Source organism: Nannospalax galili, unplaced genomic scaffold (genome assembly GCF_000622305.1).
Source record: "Nannospalax galili isolate Female #2095 unplaced genomic scaffold, S.galili_v1.0 scaffold747, whole genome shotgun sequence".
In the NCBI taxonomy this organism is placed as follows: domain Eukaryota; kingdom Metazoa; phylum Chordata; class Mammalia; order Rodentia; family Spalacidae; genus Nannospalax; species Nannospalax galili.
The window spans coordinates 229,941-250,083 of record NW_008357686.1 but is presented as its reverse complement, the minus strand read 5'-3'; the positions used below and the strand labels follow the sequence as shown (position 1 = coordinate 250,083).

At 47.4% G+C, this 20,143-nt stretch overlaps 1 protein-coding gene across 1 annotated transcript in view; it reads left to right on the top strand.

The window, feature by feature from the left end:
- The first annotated feature begins 1,164 nt into the window (after positions 1-1,164).
- The window catches only part of LOC103751968 (doublesex- and mab-3-related transcription factor C1-like), a 34,160-nt gene continuing 15,181 nt past the window's right edge, over positions 1,165-20,143 (top strand). Inside the window, exons 1-2 of the mRNA XM_008855597.3 lie at positions 1,165-1,444; positions 1,682-1,850. Of these exons, the coding sequence (XP_008853819.1) occupies positions 1,165-1,444; positions 1,682-1,850 (449 nt within the window). The remainder of the gene's footprint in view (positions 1,445-1,681; positions 1,851-20,143) is intronic.

Genomic DNA, 20,143 nt, shown 5'->3' with positions numbered 1-20,143 from the left:
AACTAAGAACAGAAAAGGAAGTTTCCTATGACTTGCACTATACAACATGGTGTCATAGTCCCAAGTCATCGTGATAAGAAAAAGGAAAAGTAATATTATGATTGCAGCATGCAACAAATACCCACTGAAAATGGATTTTAATTAAGGAGAGTTGTTAACATGGATTTATAGCAGATAAATACAGAAAGCACATGTTCAAACAATTTCCCACGTGTTCAAAAACAATTAGAAGATATAATGGAAAAACATTCAATTCATAGTAGCAGTGAAGCAAAATAAAGTGCATTGATAGGCTTAAGAAATATGCAGGAGGTATGCAAGGCAAGCTATAAAAATAACTGAAGCACTCTAAATAGAAGCCAGAATCAGTAGACGATCCGAGGATTTTGTGGTGAGAATCCTCCCCATTTTACTGATGTCAACTGTCCTCATGCTGAGTTCTATATATCAAGCAATTCTGGTTAAAATCAATGTTTTGATCTGGGAAAATTTTGATCCTGGTGTTCATAGAGGACAAGGTTTTTCAAAGTATTTGAAAACAACAACGAAGGGGAACTGGTTCTACTCAGACAATAAAACAATGTTTAAGTCTCTATATTAGAAGGCTCTGTCACAAAATCCCATCAATGGGAGTACTGAAAAGCAGAAGCATCTAGATCGTGTGGAAATTAAGAAAGGTTGTAGTAAGATACACAGACTGCAATGGACATTTAGCTATGGGCAAGGAAGCTGGGTGGTTCCTGTCTAGGCAGAGCAGGTGGGAAAAGGGAACGCTAGCCTGTTGGACATCATACAATATAAAAGAGGAACTTGCTGGGGTGGAGGCCTCTTCGTATTCCTTGCAGGCTTCCCAGAAATTGACCTCTGAGCCCAGGGCTTATTAAAGGCTCCTGAATGTCAGATGAGAGGCGTAATGAAAGTACTTTGTGAGGGCACAGTGGGGCCCAGTAAGGTGGGTGGAAGAGAAATAAAGGAAAATGTCATTAACTTTGGAAAGTTAGATTATAATTAATAACGTTCTAGGCGCTCTACTGGAGAAGAAACGTCCAAAGAGCATGCTGTTCCCCTCCCCAGATTCACTGATCAAAAAGAAGAAATGGAAATACATCTGTAGCTGTTGGCTGAGGTTGCTTTTTCCCCAGTCCATTTTCCCGTAGGTCGCGGATGGTCACCAGGCACAAACATTGTGTGTATGCAGTGCAACGTAATTATGAGAAAAACACAAAGGAACAGTCGCCAAGTGCTCAGTCTCGGCTAGGTAGTGAGGAAAGGCACTCTAGGGGACTGTACAGAGAGGAAGGAGCAGGGCCTGCTGCTGGGGACAGGCCTACACTCGGGCAGAGGCATCTCCTAGGGAGCCTTCTCCACAAGCGGGAGGAAGAAGGAGACACAGATGATCCCAAATGCCCGTATTCTTCCCAGCAACAGCCAATAGGCAGCAAGGGTTTGCTCTGGGCCTGGCCTGGAGGCTTCTGGTCTCTTCCAAGCCTAGCATCAGTGGCCCCCACCTCTGGGAGCAGCACCCCCGCATCCTTCCGGCCCCAGACTGCAGTACCGTCTCCGGCCTGCGGAAGCACTGCGGGGGGCAGCGCCCGCGCGTTCCCACAGCTCACGACAGAGTCAGGCGGCCGAGGCTGCGCCCCATCCTCTGCCTGCTGCTTCCTGGTCCTCGGGCTCTGAGGGCCGCGGCCTCGGCAGGGGCTCCCGGTCTTCTCGGCGGCAGGCGCAGCGTCCGCGGCGACGTCACGGTCCTCGCGGCCTCGCACACAGCGCTCGGGCCCGCCGCCGAATGCCCGTGGACGCGCATCTCCTCCCCGAGTTCCTGCTTCCCGGGCCAGCCAAAGCCGCAGGTGAGAACGTCCGCGGTAGAGGTGGCACCCAGGGCCTGCGGGTCTCAGAGGCCCCCTGGCCTCCTTCTTCTCTCCTCCTTGCCCAGGAAAGCCCCGCGGGGGCGCCTGCAGCGGGGACGCTAAGTGCTTCCCGGATCCACTTCTTCTGAGGCACGTAGCCCCCGCCCAGGTGCTTCTGCAAGCTCCTTTATGGACCCCACACACCCCTAGGGGTTCCCCCGCCGAGCACCCCGCGGGCCCCTCCACCCTTGGCGCGCATGCCCAGAGGCCCTGGGAGCTAGAAAGTAGCTGAGCTGCTGGCGCAGTACCTGCTGGTTAAGAACGCGAAGACTGTGCGGATCAAAAGGGCAGACATGCTGAAGTATGTCATCAAAAAAGGTGCAGGAGCTTCTTCCCCGAGATTTTCAAGAGAGCCTCTGACCTCCCCGAGTTAGTCTTTGGGTCTAGGTGAAGGAACGTGGCCCGCCAGAGCACTCCTATGTCCCGAACAGAAAAGTCCGTCCTGCCCTGCTTTGGGGCCCGCTGTCGGCCTGGGCGCACCAAAGACTGGGCTTCCGCCGAGTACCCCGGACTTGATCTTCATGCAGGCCACCTGTATCCCCGAGGAGGTGTTCTGGGAGGTGTGGAGGGTTTTGGAGGTATGTTCTCCTAAAAAACATTCCATCCGTGGGGAGCCATCACCAAAGCGCATCGCTTGTGTGCAGCACAAGTATCTGGTGCACAAGTAGGTGTCCAACAGCAGTCCCGTGCTCTCGGTATTCTTGTGGGGCTCTCAAAGGAAACAAGACAGATGGAAGTCCTGGAGTTTGTGGCCAAAGTGAATGACACCCACCCCAGAGCCTTGCTGTGGCAGTAACTGAGGCGTTGAAAGAAGAGGAAATACCTGGTCCCCGAGACGCAGCTGCTGGTGATGATGTGACAAGTGCGAGTGTTAGTGCCAGTTCCATTTCCAGGGCCTGTGCCATGGCTGAAGCAAGCATCAGCACCAGTGTCAATGCAAGTGCCAGTGCCAGTGCCAGGGCTAGAGCCATGGCCTGAGTGATGGTCAGTACCGGGGACAGTACCAGTGCTGGTTACAATCTCAGGCTAGAGCCAGGGCTTCTTTTGCCACCAGGCATGGCTGGCACTGAGAGTTCCTCGGTTTTGCTGCAGGTAGTCAAAGGGGTGCTGGAGCAGTGGGCCCCGGGGCTCTGATTTAGGAAGCTTGCACAGATTGACTGCGGCCCGGAAGGATAAATGGCATTTCTCTTCCAGTTCTCTGTGTGCTTCTTGGTGACTTAGCTCTCAACTTTCACATGGCAAAGTTGCACTTGCTTTGTTGTTACGGTTTTTTCTACTGATAATCTATAGGCAAAATGATGAAATTAAGTGATAGGGGCTGTAGATGTAGCTCAGTGGTAGAAGGCTTTCTTCTCATGCGTTAGGCCGTGGGTTCTATCCCCAGAACCACAAAGTAACACACATCAAAACCGCCTCACTGTGAACAGAATTAACTCACAGTTGAAGCAGAATTCATATTAAATATCCCTTCCAAATCCTTGCTTTCTAGACATGTGAGTGAATCTCAGCATTTAAGTTTATGCTTGGCATTTGTCCAGTGTTTTAGTGGTCCTTATCTCAATTTTAGGAGAGATTTGCTATTTTACAGGAAACAGTTGTGACACTGTCATGTTATGTTGGAAACACACTAGAGTATTGGAGCAAGTAGTTCTTTGAAACTCTGAAGGAATTTACAGGACAATGACCTCCCTCCAAATCTCAAAAGATAAAATACAGATTTGGTCAACATCTGACATACAAGACACAGCTGATATTTACTTGTCTTTACCTAGATCTCTGGAATGTAGGGGAAATAAAAAAATGTAATGAATTAGATACCTTGCTCATGGACTCATTTATTTAAAGTATATTTAATGACTATTGCATGTAAGGCATTGTGCCGAGCATTGGAGATTCAAAGATACACCAGACTCAACCTCTGCCTCACATCTGAGAGTCTAGTTGGGGCTATTATGTAAGTAAGTTAGCTACATGTAGTTAGGGGGGAGTGTATGAACCAGGTGGTGAGGGAGCTGAGAGGAGGGCCATCTAACTCTTGGAAGTGGGCATCTGGGAGGCAGCAGGTTTCATTGCAGAGAGTTGTCCCCTGAGATCTGCAGCACTAGAGACATAGAAAATGCAAAGGCCTTGAGGCAGGGAATTGTGGGTACCTGGAGAATGCCATGCTTCCATGGAACTGGAAGGTTAGAATTAGAGGAGACTGGAGAGATTATCTGGGAGTAAGGTCACATGCACAGGACTCACAGTCTTTAGTTGGTCTACTTCAGGGCTGAGAGATAAATGTGAGGTTGGAAATGACTCTTTGGGACCAGACAATCTGGGCTCTTGGGAGAGCCAGAGAGAAGGCCCAACTGTGGCAGCTGCTGTAGAATCATCCATGCAGGTTGTCCACTGCACATGCTGAGCCCTTTCATACATCATCTCTAAGGAGTGGCAGGAGACGGGTAAGTGTCTATTCACCAGAGCAGAGATCATCTCTTGAAGTCTGGGCACTGAGCAGAGATTGTCCCCCTGGGGCCTGGAAGAGCCAGAGATTAGTGTCTTATGAGGACATTGGTATGATTATAGTTAGGTTTTATAAATTAAAAAGCAACAAAGGCCTGGATGTTAGCAGCTGTAAATGATTCTGTTTCTGTTATGGGAATACTGTTGGTAGAGGTGAGAAGCAGATTAGCCTGGAACAGAGCCAGAATGATGGCCAGCCTGAGGCCCCAAACCAGTTTGGATGGGCTACAGAGGTTTCCATGAGTGGGGGGGCGGCTGATGAGCCCACAACCTTACCAAATTGCACTGGCCAGCATGGCATGGTTTCTGAAGGACCTGCATTTTCTGCGCTAACTTAAAATAGCTCCCGGTGGGGATCATGAACAGACTAACCAGCCCATGATTACCTTTGGTCCTTACAGGTTGACAGGCACATTTGGAATATGTTCTGGTAGGCCTTGGAAACTTCTTGTACTCTAGGCTCAAATACCATGTGATCTGGTTGCTACCAGTTCTCTTGGGGCCTCCCACAGGATATGTGGGGTCCAGGGCCCTTCCCTTCCTCCCTTTTGTGCTAGCTTCAAGGAGAGATGGCTGCTGGAGGGGTGGGGGGTGATCATAATATGGGAATGTGAAATATGGAGAGAATGGGGAAGTGTTGTGGGAATGTTCTGCTTCATCTAGGATGGGGCTCAGGCATGGATATGTGGGTGTCACTCCAAAGCCTTCCTTCCTGTCCCCAAACAGCTCTTCTCTGATTCAGATCCCACAACCATTGTCAGGCTGTATTGAGATGGTATTTTGTCTATTTCTTACATTCATTTTTTTTCTCCACAATAAGTATGGAAAAGCTTTACTTGTAGCCCACAGTTCTAATAAGTATGTAGCAACATTCTCTGTTGTCCCATGACAAGTACCAAGGATGTGGTCCATCCATTTGTATGCATCTGAAAATCTTCTCCATCTCCAAATTCTAAGATTATCCCACAAAATAGTACTTTTTCTGAGGAGGTGCAGGAATGATATTGACGCAAACCTCAACAGACATCAAGATGTATTTCCACCTGCATTGGAAAGAAGCAGGAGAAAGCCAGATATGGCAGATGGAGACCAGGTTGTCTCTTAGAGTGGTTCCTTCTTGAGGAGAGGTGGGATGCTTGGGAGCTGTTTGTGAGCTCTGAAGTCTAAAGCACTTTCATGAGTCCACATATTCTTCTCGAAAGCGGTTCTCCCCCACCCCCACCCCCCTTCATAAACACTGTCCAAGATTTCTCAGATATGAAGCCTGCTTGCATGTTCTGCAGGGGAGGAGAGACATACTAGACCCTCCTCCTGACTCCGTGCAAGCGCCCTCTAGGGGTCAGATCTGCCAGCTGTGGGAAATTCACTGTATCCTGGTCTCTGTGCATTGGCTGTAGAAGGAGGGTGAATGGCCTTCACGACTATGGACACTGCTAGCTCTTCTCTCCACAATCCCCTACCAGACCAAAACTGACACCCTCAGGGCATCTGAGATTGGTGTCAGTATACAAAGCAAAGCAATATCACAGAGCCACAATAGTCAAGCATGCCAGCATTTATTTAAGGCTCACTGAACAAGATAGTTGGGAGACCCAGGGCCTGGGAAGAAGGGCTTGGTACTGTTCATGGCCTCATGTCTTTGGCTCCCATGATCTCAGCCTCGGGATGCCCAGTATCTTCTCCTGAGAAGGAAAGAGAGGAACAAACAGACTCTTTGAGAGCCTGGGGGAACTGAGACATGGGCTGGGGTTCTCTTGCATGGGAGAGGAAGGGAGACATCTCAGCTTCCTGTGTGCAGCGAGAGAGGCAGAGACTGGCTCAGAACCCTCACCTGAAGAACTTGGCCACATGTGCGTGCCCTCTCTGGAACCAGCCCTTCCAAGACCTTCCCCGAGGAGCAAACTCGCTGGTGTGGCCTTGGCCACTGGCTGAGCTCTCCATGGTGTGAAGAAAGACAACCACTTCCTGGGATCGTTCTTATGGGCCTTGCAGGGCCTACAAAAGAGTCAGTGACCTCCTCCCAGCATGCCTGGAATCAGTTACCTTATTCAGCTCCTGCAATGGGCATTCAATCCCCACCACCAGTTGAGGTACTGAGGATGGACCTGTGCTGACCAAACCCCAGCCTCCTGGAAGGTGTTACAGACAAGAACAGAAAAGAGACTCACCGGCCCCAGAGGTAGAAAGAAGACAATGAAGATCATGCTTCCAGGAGTGTGTGAGGAGCCAGGAGTGACTCTCAGGACTTCCTTGACGAGATCTGTGGAGCTCCTTAGTCTGCTGGATGCAAAGAGGAGACCCGCCCCCCTCCATGCCCCCAGGCCCTCTGCCTCTGCCCTTCCTTCCTGTTCCTCCCTTTACAGCCCAGTACATTCTTCCCAAGCAGTGGATACATTTCTGATATGTTGCTACCTCTCTGTTCCTGTGTCTCTTCCTCCCATATCGCCCATCTTCCTCCCTCCCCTTCTCATTATCTTTTGCTCCCCTCCTTCCACCTTCTGCCTTCCTTAGCTAGATTTCTCTCTCTCTCTCAATGTCTATACCCCTCTCTCTCCTTCTCTTTCTCTATCCTTCCCTCCCTCCCTCCTTCCCTCCCTCCCTCCTTCCCTCCCTCCCTCCTTTCCCATATCTGTCTATCTCTCTCTGGGCTTCATCTTCCCACTGGCCATCCCAGCAGCCTTTAGCCAGGTTTCAGCTTGCTAAGCAGAGATGCGCTGAGGAGCCTCACTGTGACAACCAAGCATGTCGACTTCTAGGGCACTTCATTTTCTGACTGTTTCATTCCCTGCCTGCAATCGCCTCTCGTGTTCCCAGTGTGCTCCAGGCCATTCTGGTTTCAAGTCTTAGGTTCTTTCCTATGTCCTGGAAAATCCTTCAGTCTCACTCTAGCTGGGATCTCTTATCACTCTGCTTCATGCAGACACTATTATCATATTACTCTACATTGATTTTCACACATTTACAAGTTGGACCTTGTAGGCGAGAGCATGAGTGATGCTTACATAGATGATGTGTAGTTTGTGAGGAACAGGTAGCTAGGGAAGAACTTCGTAGATTCTTCATGTGGAGGTAAACTGAGGATGGTGTGTTGGACCTTGGAATACAAATCCTTGTGTAAACCTACCCTTGTCTCTCAGGCATTACCACTCTTCCATGGCAATCCCACCACAATTCTAGGTGGACCTAGGGTGGGAGAGACAAGATTAAGGGAAGGAACTGGGGAAGGGATCACCAAGGCACTGACATTGTAGGGCAACTTGCCAGGTGAACCGTTTCTCCTCGCCAGTTAGATCTCTCTGTCTCCGGAGGTGATGATGAGCAACCCTGGAGGTAAGGAAGCTGAGAATAGGTACCACTCCTGTGCTCTGCCTGAAAAGGAAGGGTGCAAGTGGTCCCAGGAAACCCTCCGTTTCCTAGGGTTCTTGTGCAAATCAGAGGTGAAAGACCTGGGGGTTCCCTGTATACAGTAGTTGCCTGATGTGCACAGCCATCAACAGAATTTCCAGGTAATTGTTTCCCAATTCACAGAACCCCCATAGGAATGAATAAGACTCACTGGCCTCACTAGCTCCTTTCCCTCTCCATGAATCCAATGAGATTTCCCTCCCACAGCACTCCATGGGAACTTAGAGCTAGGGGCATGTGAGCCAAAGAGACCCAAAGAAACCAAAGAACCAAAGCAAAGTGATGTTTCTCATTTCTGTTTATGCCTCACTGTACGAATACAGTAACAGGTTTGTATGTCGTGTTTAAGTGTGTAATAAAACCTGGGCTTAAATTGCTAACTTCACAAATGAGGACTAGAAATGAAGACAGTTTTCCACATAACTTCAATATTCATATAATGAAACTCAGTTGATAAGTAGGGGATTTCTTTGAAAATCCTGGGAAGACTCCAGTGCTAACAAGGTGATAGGCCCACCTTTAAGTCCTGGATCTATAAGCAAACTGCAGGCTTCCTTTTGTGCCCTGTTTTCTCTCTGAGCTACCACCAGGGGGCAGAACAAGACTGGAAATCTGTCTCGGGCAGAGCCCCAGAGTCCTTTATGCTGCGGTTTCTGAATGGTTTTTTCCAGGCACCTGGGTCAGCCCTGGGGACCCATCCCTAGAGTTTATCCTGTAAGGTGCTTTAGGACATGACCACAGCCTGGTCAGGAGGTCCTGACATCTGTACAGATGCTTGAGGGAGCGACCCCTGTGAACCAGGCTATGGGTGAACTCCCTTAGTGACATTGGAATGCTGCAGTTTGCTGCTTAAGCAGGAGGAGGGCCAGTTGTTCTAACACTGTTCAGGAACACCAGGAGGTCGATGTCAGCAACAGAACATGTCATCTGCCACGGACTGAATTGTGCTCTCTCACAATTCATATGTTGAAGTTCTAACCCCAGATCTGACTGGGTTTGGAGCCTTTAGGGTGGAATCCAGGCAAAGGTAGTCAGAAGGTGGGAGCCCGAGTTGAGAGGATTACTGCCCCTGTGTGAAGAGACCCCAGAGGACTTGCTTTGTGCATGCGTGCAGGTTTCTTGGAGATGCGTATGAGGACCAGGCCAGAAGAAGCAAAGCGCGAAACCCTGGGCAGAACTGAATCCAGAACGCACTTTGGTCTTGGACTTGCCAGCCCGCAGGACCATGAGAAAATAAATGTCTGCTTTGTAATCTTCTAGTCTCCGGTATTTTGTTATGGCAGTCTGAGCCACAGGCTATTACGCCCATTTTCAGATTTCTCTAAGAACTGAATCTGGGCTCTGCATGAGTAACCTGGCTGCTTACTCCCTGGGAACCTGATGCAGGGTGAGGCTGACAATCCTGCCTACCATGGGCGGCTTCTTTCCCCTTCAGAACCTCCTGGAGAGCATAAGCTAGCTCCATACAACTTCCTTAAAGGGAAGCAGAGTTCTACAGAGTGTGAATGGAAGGTGGGTTATGGGAAAGAGACGGCAGCACTGTGGGTGGGATTCATACCAAAAGTGCTTGTTGCATGTATGAAAGTCTCAAAGAATTAATAAACATGTTATAGACAAAAGAGTACTTAGCACGCCAGTCTCAGCTTTATGTGGGACAAACAAGGGTATAGGGAATGAGAAAATCTTGAAATTTTCAGTTGTAGCACCTGTTACAGAGAGCAGAGGTCAGCTGGATCCTGTCAGTCCTGAGATTCAACTGGATAAATTACAGGTAATTATTTGCAGGAAAGCACTAGGTGCATGGGTAGACCTCAGCAAATTTCATTGACTTGCAAGCAGATTCTCCGAAGCTCTTGAAAGATGGGAGACGCTTTTACTATTACAAGTGATAGCAGTTCCTTTTCTTAAAACACACAGGTATGTTGCGTGTTTTAAATATTGTCCCACTTGCATGCATAATCCTTGTTTACATCCTCACCAAAGACTACAGGAACTAAAACAGATGAAAGAATAGCCCCCATCCCATGTCACTCAGGCTGTCAGCAGACCCGCTCACTGTCAGTTCAGCATGTGTCCCCAAGAGCTCCACAAATATGCATCCACAAACATCTACAGGCTCCTCTGGATACATATGGTTCTGTTTTTCTGTGCTATAAGATATTAGCTCATCCTGCATGTAGTCTAATGAATTTGTGTTTTTTGTTTTACCTGAAAACTGAGTCAACTTTTCCTATCAGCTCATAAAAATCTACACCCTCAGTCAGGTTCAACGCCTGCACAGAGTTTGTAATATATATATAACATGCCAACCTTCTTTATGTTCACACCTAAAGATTTTTCTTAGGTTCTTTAGAATTTTCAAGTTTTCAAATGCCTCTCAAGTATCCTTGTTCATAGAGATTATTTCTCTAGAAAAGATACACCAAAATAGAATGTGGAAGCAAGACCCATTATACATTTAAACATCAGGTAACCATTGATAAACGGATCTCCAGGGAGGCGCCATGAAGTTTTGAAGCCGGGGATGCAGTTCAATGTCTGTCACCCTTGTTCTCAATGACTTTCGTCTCTTAAATATTTGCCAGTTTGATGGTTGGCATGCGAGGTGTTTTGAGGAAATGCTTTCTTGATAGAAACGAAGGGCACATGAGTCGTTCTTGGGAGCCAGTACTCAGAGGTGGCCTCCAGGGCCTGTGCTGGGGAGACACGAGGAAAAGAACAAGTACAGCAGAGAGGAAAATAAGCAGCTCTGTGGTCCTGGAGTGCTGGCTCAGGGATGACGCTGGTCATCCCTGGACGTTGTCATGGAGTCAGGGAGGTTTTCCAGAGGGTTAGATGCCTGGAATGAGTGAGGATAGCAGTTCCACAGGGAAAGGGGGAGAAGGATGAGCTCTGGAAGCAGGAGACCAGGCATCTGAGGTAACTGTGAAACCACAAATAAGCCACTGCAGATTTCTGTGCTGTGCACTTGTTAAGCATGGCTGCCAGGAGGCAGCACAGGACTGTATCTTTGTGTCCCACAGACACCCTAAATTCTATGACCTTGAGATTGCAGGATGAGGGTGCTCGGTCAGGAGCTAGACTGCCCTGGTGTCTGGCCCTCAAGGGTCTTGCAGGACATGTTTAGGCATAGTCTGGAGTTTGTGACATCTGTCTTGATGTCCTAAGGACGTGGCCTGGCAGATGCCACTCATTCCATCCACATTGTAGCTCTGCGCTATTGGAAGTGACGACTTTTGAAGGGGTGAGAGGCCCAGACAAGGATGACAGATAATGTACTAGCAGAAGGAGCCACATGTGGGTCCATGGGAGACATAGCCCCCATGGCAGCAGTGGCCTTGGGAACCTTGTAGCTGTGCTGCAGGCTGGTATCCCAGTCCCTTGATTTATGGGATCACAGAATGTTCAGATGAGCAGAAATTTGGAGATTACTAAAACATTTCACTGCAGAAACTGGGAAATGGAAGCCACGAAAGGCATAACCCTTGTTCAAGGTCACACACAGAAGGTATCACTGGGGAGAAACTTAAGTGAGGAAAGTATGATTGTGACTATGACTGACACATGAACATTGCCTTCCTTAGCAGCTGACAGGGTTCAGAAACCAAGGGTCTGTGAAATGTTCATCATGACAAGGAGAGTTCAAGGAGGATTGTGATAGCAGGGATGTCACCAACAGCCTTCCACAAAGGCTGTCGGGAGCGAGGTGAAGCAGCTGTGCCTTTCAACCTCTTTGTCTGACTCTTGGTGTGCTGGGCAGGGATAGAGAGAGGACACCTGATCACAAAGCTCTGTTCCATTAAGTCCCTTCATCGCCTCTTGGGTTTCTACTGTTGTGTGTGTGGTCAGATCTCCTGCTTCAGCCATCTCATGAGCACCATCCTCCACCACAGGTCCTCCCTCCTAGCAGGGTCCGGAAGGGAGGGAAGGAGCAAGGAGGCTTCAGAACTTCATCCTTTAGGTCTCTCAAGAAGCAGTGGCTGTGTTGACCCTCCCTCTGTCCTGTATAGCATCTTGTGCATTCATCCACCCCAGATTCATTTCTGGAAGGTTGCTCTGAACCTACACACTAATGTCCAGCTCTGCTCAGTAGGCATCTGAGCTCCATGTTGGAGGCAACAAAAGGGACAGTGTGAGCCCTTGTCTGAGAACACAATCTAGGAGCTATAGAGCTTTAGTGGATGCATACTTATTGACTCATTAGGTCAGTAAATGTCTAGTACATGAAGCTCCAAATCAGGGACTGGTTGTTCCCAGATCTGGAAGGGAGAGCTGTTCTGCAGTGCAGTCTGAAGGTGGGTAGTTACGGTACCAGAGGCCACAGTTCAGTGTGCAAAATGCTATAATAAAGGAGAATTCTCTCTCTCTCTCTCTCTCTCTCTCTCTCTCTCTCTCTCTCATAAGCACAGCAAAAGTCAGTGTCCTGAAGAGCTCGAGTGATCGGGGGGAAGGTCAGTTATGGGAATGGAAGATAGGGAGAGCAGGCAGGAAGGGAAAGAGAGGGCTCCAGGGGGAGATAGGAGAACATTTTGCTCTTTGTGCCCACGATGTGGCCTTGTTCTGCATTTGATAAGGCTCCTTCACGAACACCAGAATTCTTTACAAAAGTATCCACTCTGATCTGTCTTCCTTCCAGGAGAACAAATGCCTTTGTGCTGCATGCTGGGAAGATGTTTTCAGCATCAGAGACCCAGTGGGCAAGTGAAAGGCCTAGTAAGGGAACGGTCCAGAGGAGAGCTAGAAGTGCAAAAGCCCAGAGAGAGAGAAAAATTGAAAGTTCTCTTTGGTGAGTGAAGGAAAATTTTGGACATTGGAGAAAGCTGGGGCTGCAGGACAGGTGCAAAACTGAGGTGTTCAGATGGACGAGATGGACGATGTCTGGAATGAGGCAATGTCTCTTACATAGTCATTTCATTTGGTTGTGGTGAGAGATAGCAAAGTCTCCATGAGACTGGTTGGGAATATTTCCTGGGTTTCTCCCCTGTGTGTATGCTGGGCTTTCTTAATGAACCACCTCTGTGCCTTGATCGAGAGGCTGGAGTAATGCCCATCTAAGCAGTTCCAAGAAGGTGGTGGTGCCCTTCCTATCCTCTACGACCTGGGGTGAGCTGGAGATGGGCACGTAACTAGGACATTTATAGGACTTTATCTACAGTACCAAGTCAGCTGCATAAGGACAGGGTTCCCAGCATGTGTACAGTGTGTGACAAGAGGCACAATTATGGGACCAAGATATGCGGATCAGACACTTGAGACAGAGGAGGTCAAGGAGGCCAGGGAGATGTAGGGAGTATGAAAGGGAGGACACAGGAAGAGCAAGGTGGGGAAGAAAGGAAGGCTGGAGGGTGAAAAAAGAGGTCATTTGGCCTTCTGTCTGAGTCATAGGCCGCATTGTGCTTTCTGATAACGCTTCCTCCCTCACAGCAGAATAATTTAGAAAAGTATCCTCTCTCTGCCTCCCTTCTAAGAGAACAAAGGCTTTTGTGCTACCTGCTGGAAAGATCTTTCTCCTGAAATGACTTTTTCAGCAGCAGAAACCTCCTGACTCAATGGAGCAGCTACTGAGAGGAGGATGCTGGCTTCCTGATCACCTTTATTAACAGTGGAACCTGCCCTTTACTAAGGGCCTAGATGGTTCTGGACCCTGTCATGTTAGGTACAAAAATTGGTGTATGTTTTTCAACAGCCTTGTAAATTCAGTGTCACTTGAATTTACAGAAACACTAGCTCAGGCCACAGGCAGCAAGTGGTTTGTTTAAAGTCACACAGATAACTAGCACCAACACTGGGACTTGTCTCAAATCTGACTGAAAGGTGGGCACTCTCTGTGCCTCCTGCCACCTGAGCAGCCCTCTCAGTCTGAATCAGGCCTTTTGTCACTTGCCCGTAGCTCTCAGCCCCCAGATGCTCCCAGTGTCTTTAACATTATTGACTGATACATAGCAAATCACCCCAAATATAGAAGCTTAAAAAAACCAAACCAAAACAAAAAACAGTTTTCCTCTCAGAGTTTTATGGATCAGGCAGCCAGTATGGCTTGCCTGGGTCCTCTACTTCTCAGCCTTTCTGACACAGCTGCACTCAAGGCGTTAGCCCAGGGACAAACAGGCTCTCCTATAGCTTCACTGAAGGAGAACTGCTTTTGGGCAGGACTCAGTTCCTAATGGATTGCAGGACAAGGGCTTTGGATTTTTTCTGGCTCTTGGACATAAACTGCTGCAGGCTCTTTGCCAGCTGACAATCTTCACCAGGCAAACATATAGGAAGTGCTGGAGAGGAGAAGTATATCTTCAGGATAGAAGGCAGTCTTGTGATAGCCTGTACTTGGGCAGAAATGGCATACCATAAACTTTGCCAAATTCTTATGGCTGGATGCACAGCACCAGGTCGGGCCCATTCCATAGCGGTATGAGTACCTGAAGGGAGGATTCTTAAGGAGGTGTTATAGAAGAGTGTTCAGTACACAGGCTTCTGCATCCACTCCAGCAAAATGAGCCCTTCAGGTAGGATCTACATCAAAGGTGTATATAGTTGACAGCACAGCTTTCAGTGTGCCGTGTCTTCTGCTGTCCACACCCCGCTTCCCAGAGTTCTAGGAGGACCACAGGATGAGCTTTCACAGAGTCAGTATTTCCAGTTCCTGATGGCTTCCCCACCTCCACCATCCATGCTGGGTCACCAACTGCTGGGCTATAACAGCAGCTGAGGAGATGCCAAGTCCCCGTGTGAGCACAACTGCCTATTCCTTAAGAAAGTGTAGAGCTCAGAAGTCTTTCTGGATCTCTCCTGGAAAACACAGAGGGAAGGCTGGGCTCTCCCATGGAAACAGGCCCACCCCTGCAGAGAAAAGTGTGAGGGGGCTGGGTGCTGAGACTTCTCCAAAAGATGTTGATATTCTTGCTTTGCCCTTGTTCCTTGCCCTCTAGAGAGAATCCTCCGTGGCCGTAGGGAAGCCTCTGGAAACCTTTCTAAGGCCATGTAGAGGCACCCATAGCAGAGAGCTAGAGTCTCTGAAACAGCTTGGAGGCTCTCGAGTATGCAGACACCCAGGCGGGGACCTCTCCCAGGGAGGGGAGGTGTAAGTATAGATTGGAGTGCACTGTATGCCTCAGAGGTTCTTAGGTGACAATTAGACAATTACAGATAAAGGCAAAGCACTTACAGAAAGCAGAGTTAGTAAGTGGTGGTGGATGCCATTGCATTCTCTTTGCTGTTCTGAGGATTTAAAGTATCACAGTGGAAAATACTCTTTAATGTATTTTTATTTTTATGTGTGTTTTGCCTGCATGTATGTAAGTGCACTTGTGTTATGTAGTGCCCACAGAGGCCGGAACAGGGCATTGGATCCCCTGGAAGAACTGGAGTTATGAAAGGTTGCTAGTTGCCATGTGGGTTCTGGGAACAGAACCTGTGTCCTCTACAAGAGCAGCCAGTGCTCTTAACCACTGAGCCATCTCTCCAGTCCCAAGTGGAAAGTAGCCTAAAGTGGAAAACAGAACACAAAAAGGGTCTCTCATGGCTCTTGCACCCTACATCCAGAGCCAAATGCATCATGTGGTGGGCTACCACAAACTCAAAGTGTTTCCTCTGAGCACAACATATCCATTTGACATGATGTCTAGTTCACAGGGAACAGAAATTCCTTACCCACAGCCTAAGGCCAGACCTAACCAGTACCCCACCAGTTCCATGAGAGTCTCATAGATGCTGGGGCTATTCTCAGTTCCTGGACACAGTTGAGGCTCATCCTCCACTGATATTTTACTGCAGTCCTCACCAAGGGCAACAAGAGCAGGGTGACAAGCAATCTGAGGTGATGGATGATTGGGATGGTGGAACTCCCTCTGGGTGGGGGTTGTTGCTGTCAGAATATAACTTCGTGTTTCCCTCCAAGCCTTAAATGTGGTTTCTGAGAAATCCTGGCTCCTTCTGCCCAGCTCCATATCCTTCAATCCACAGTTCACTTCTCTTATTCTACAGCTGTCATTCAGTCACTGAGTCAGTCACGCTCAATGAAGTGTGTGAAAGCAGGTTTGCCATTCACAGAGCACAGTGCTGCCCCAACAGTGGCGGAGGAAAAGCAAAACTGTTTGAATTCACATGGGACCAACTCAGATGTCTATGTGCCATAGCATCCTCTGTGCTAGGGAGTCACTGTCACCCTCGCCAAAACACATAAACCATATACACAGCAGGTGGACAGTCCTGTGGACAAGGACAGCGAACATTATGAAAGAGAACCGCTTAAACTCACTTAGCTGTTGAGAGACTAGGAAAGTAAGGACATAGTGGCAGCATATGGGACTTGGTCACTCTCTATAACTCTGTGTCTGAGACTCCTTTGGTCTCTGATTTTCTGAGTGTGTGATAGCCTCCCCTGGGAAGGAAGGCAGATGAACACGTGGGCCTGTGACCACCCTGGGGAACTGGGGCATGGGCTGGGGCTCTCTTGGTGAGGCAAATAAGGAGACAGCTAGGCTTGCTGTGAGCTGTGAGAGAGGCAGAGGGTGACTGACTCTCACCTCGAGGACCTACCTGGACATGCTAGGCACCCTTTGAAACTGGCTCCTCCAAGAGTCTGGCAGAAGGTTGAGCTTCCTGTGCCAGCTGGGGCCTCTGGAAATGCGCTCTGTGGTGTTGATAATAGGGCATGCTGGGGCTGAGGATGTAGCTTTATTTGGTAAAGTGCTTGGTTGGCATGCATGGAGCCCTGGGTTCAATCTCCAGTACCACATAAGCCAGGTTGTGGTGGCACATGACTCTAATCTCAGCCCTCAGGTGGTAGAGGCAGGAAAGTCAGAAGCTCAAGGACACCATAGTAGGTGGAGGACAGCCTGAGATAATGACCTTTACCAAGAATAAAACAACAAAGAAGGGGTGAAGGGAGAGGAAGAGAGATGAATAAAGGAAACAGTGTCTTGAGCTGAGCTGGTCTTCCTGAGGAAACCCTCATAGCTAATCGTGACAGTTTTGATTGCATTTGTAGTGTTTTTTGAGAGCTTACTGTGGGCGCAGAGGGCCCAGATCCATATCTATGATCCTGGTGCTCCTCCTCTTCAATATATCCTACTATTGTGTACCAACACAGCCAGCCCAAATCTATAATCATCTGATAAAGCAGTGATCACCAGAAACATAGGTCACTGGCTTTGTGTGGCTGATGATCAGTTACATTGGCAGGAAATCAGATTCCATGTGCTTGAGTTTGTTCTTCCTGGGGAAGGATGAAAGACTGAGTGCCCACCCTGAAAAGCTAGGCTCCCTTCCCTCCCCTTACTTTGGAGGCTCCTAAGGGAGGCACAGTTTTTCTCATGCAGGAAGGTCCTGCCTAAGCTACAGGAGCATGCAAAGGCATTCAGATTTTCCCAGAAGTGATATATATATATGTATATGTGTATATATGTATATTATATATGCTGTTGAAAGGGCTTATTGTCAAGGTCAGCAAACCCCTTAATCTTATTGTGTTTGATAAAAGAGGAGGTCCTATTTCCTCTGTGAAATTCCATCCCTATATCCCTGGCCTAGATTTCCACTGTCCCTTATGCAGAAGGGTATGTACTATCCAAGCACTTGATACATTCTCCTCACTTCTTTAAACTCTGGGATGCCTTGCTGACTTGCATCTCTGTTTTCTTCCTTTCTCCCGTCTCTCCCCCAAATCCAGTCCAACCAAGCTTTCATTCCTAGCACATAACACTAAGGCCCATGACTAAATGACTTACTGGAAGTGGTGGTCCCTACTTTTTCTAATACCGTACTGATGATTATATAAGAGCAACGACTTAGGGAAAGACCAATTTGTGCATTGTTAGCATTAAGCTTTACTGAAATGCAAACCCAGGTACTTGGCAATTATATCTTTCCAGCTCCATACTCATGCCAACAAACTCACTGAATAGGTAGGAATGTGCTGCCTGAGATCTGAAATTGCCCCTTAGTTTTGAGTGACTAGAGCCCCAGGTTCAGTAAAGTTCTGTAACCAAACTCTAGCTTTCTCTTCTATGCATCAGTAAAAGCCAAGGGACACCAGAGGAAAACACAGAGGCAGAAACTGTCTCACAGAGATCCTGAAACATTTCGCTGAAAGTCTTCTGTTTGGTTCACTCAACCCAGTATTATGCATTTTTAAATTTGGATTTTTACTGTTGTTTATTCATTGTCCATTGTACTCAGTTTCATACAGACATTTTCATAAACAGTATATGAGTAAATTCTCCCGACCCGATCCCCTTCCTCCCACCTTTTGCTCCCCTCCTGCTTCCAGTAGTCTGCTTGGCTTCTCTGGACAGTGTCACATCTGCTTTCATGACATACTCGCATACATGATTTTCTGTGTCTATAAAATCTAGGATCCTCAAGTGTGAGACAACATGCGATACTTGTCTGAGCCTGACTTGACTCATCGAAAATGATAAACTTCAATTGTAGCAGAATAAAACTACATCCCTCTCTCTCACTCTGTACAAAAATCCATTCCAAATGGCTGGCTAGCCATAATGTAAGACCTGAAATGCCCTCTGAGGGAGTCACAGGCAGGGAGCTTCTGACAAACACTGCACTTGTGCAGGAAATAAGGCCAATAGTCAACAAATGGAGCCCCATGAAATTACAAAGCTTCTGCACTGCAAATAAAGCAGTTAATCCAGTGAAGACGCAGGGTCCAAATGGGAGAAAACCTTTGCTAAGCACATTTGGCAGAAGATTCCCGTATAGCTGTGATTCTCATAAATCAGTCACGGGGAACTCTCCATGGTCTTGACCATTGGGGTGCTGGTGCCAAACGTGAGCAGAGCTGGAAAAAGCTTGTTAGAATGCAGTGGTTGGCTGTGAGTTCAGGATATCTGAGACCCAGAACTTTCGCACAGGAAGCAGAAGTTTAGACTTCTTTAAAATAATTTTATTATTTTTTTGAGAATTTTGTATAATGTATTTTGATCATGATCCCAACTCTTTCTAGATCCACCACCACTTCCCTACCCACTCGACTTTGTGCTCTTTTTTACCCATCAAGCCCAATTTGTGTTATTCAAATGCTCTTAGGTGTGGAACCTGTCCTGGAATGGGGTTGACCCACTAGGGATCACATACCAGATAGCAGGGCACTTGTATATACGAACACACAGCAATTATGACTACATGTACAAGTCCTGCTCAAGCCAAACAAACAGTCTAAGAATGGGTCTTCTGGGCCAAACACAGTGATGAGGGACAGAGGACCTAGGGTCTAGGGCTGGATTCACTACTGTCACTGACTGTTACTGAGTAATTGACTCTCTAGCTGTTACTCTAAATAAAGATTTTTGCTGCTGCTGCAATTGGTGAGGGATTTTGATTCATGAAATTTCAGCTGAGATAAAAAGGAAATGGGCAGATGGACATGCTACCCCCCCCCGCCAGCAACCATTTGTGTAGCCCACAATTCTCCTAAGGGCAAGGTCTCAGCCCTAGGAGATATTGCTAGCATTATCTGAATTTTTGTGTGACATAAGGAAATAATATCTAAAAACATAAGAAAGTCAAACAATTCAATAACCCCAAAATAATCCAGTTCACAAATTGACTAAGGATATGAATAGACACTTTATTTAAAAAAATATTTTATTGTTATTTTATGTATACGAATGTATTGTCTGCATGTATGTAAGTGCATCTGTGTCATGAAGTGCCCATGGAGATCAGAAGAGGGCATTGGATCCCCTGGAACTGGAGTTACAGATGGTTGTTAGCCATCACATGGGTGCTGGGAATTGAACCCCAGTCCTCTGCAAAAGCAGTCAGTGCTTTTAAGTGCTGGCCCATCTCTCCAGCCCCATGAATAGACATTTTTTAGGGGAGACATACAAATGGAGAACAGATAGAGGCAAAAGTGCTCAACAAGTAATCATGAAAATGTGAATCAAAATCATGATAAGAGGTCATTTCGCACTTGTGATTATCAAATGATAAGAGATAGGGATTAGTGAAAGTGAGGAGTAAAGTGGACTCTTGTACAACATTCTTACAAGTGTTACCTGCTGAAACAACTATCAAAAACATCATGTTTTTGTCTCAAAAACTTAAAATTAGAAGTATCATGTGTTTTAGCAATACATGTTCTGGATATAAACCAAAGGACATTAAATGAGTAATTCCAAGAGATAGCTGCATTCCCAGGTTCAGTTCAGCTTTATTTACAGTATCCCTGCTATGGAAATGATCTAAATGTCTGTCGAATGCATAGGTAAAGAATATAGCTTGACCTAGGCATGAAACCTGCAATTCCTAGTACTCGGGAGGCTGAGACAGGAGGTTGACAAGTATAAGACTTATCTGTGCTACAG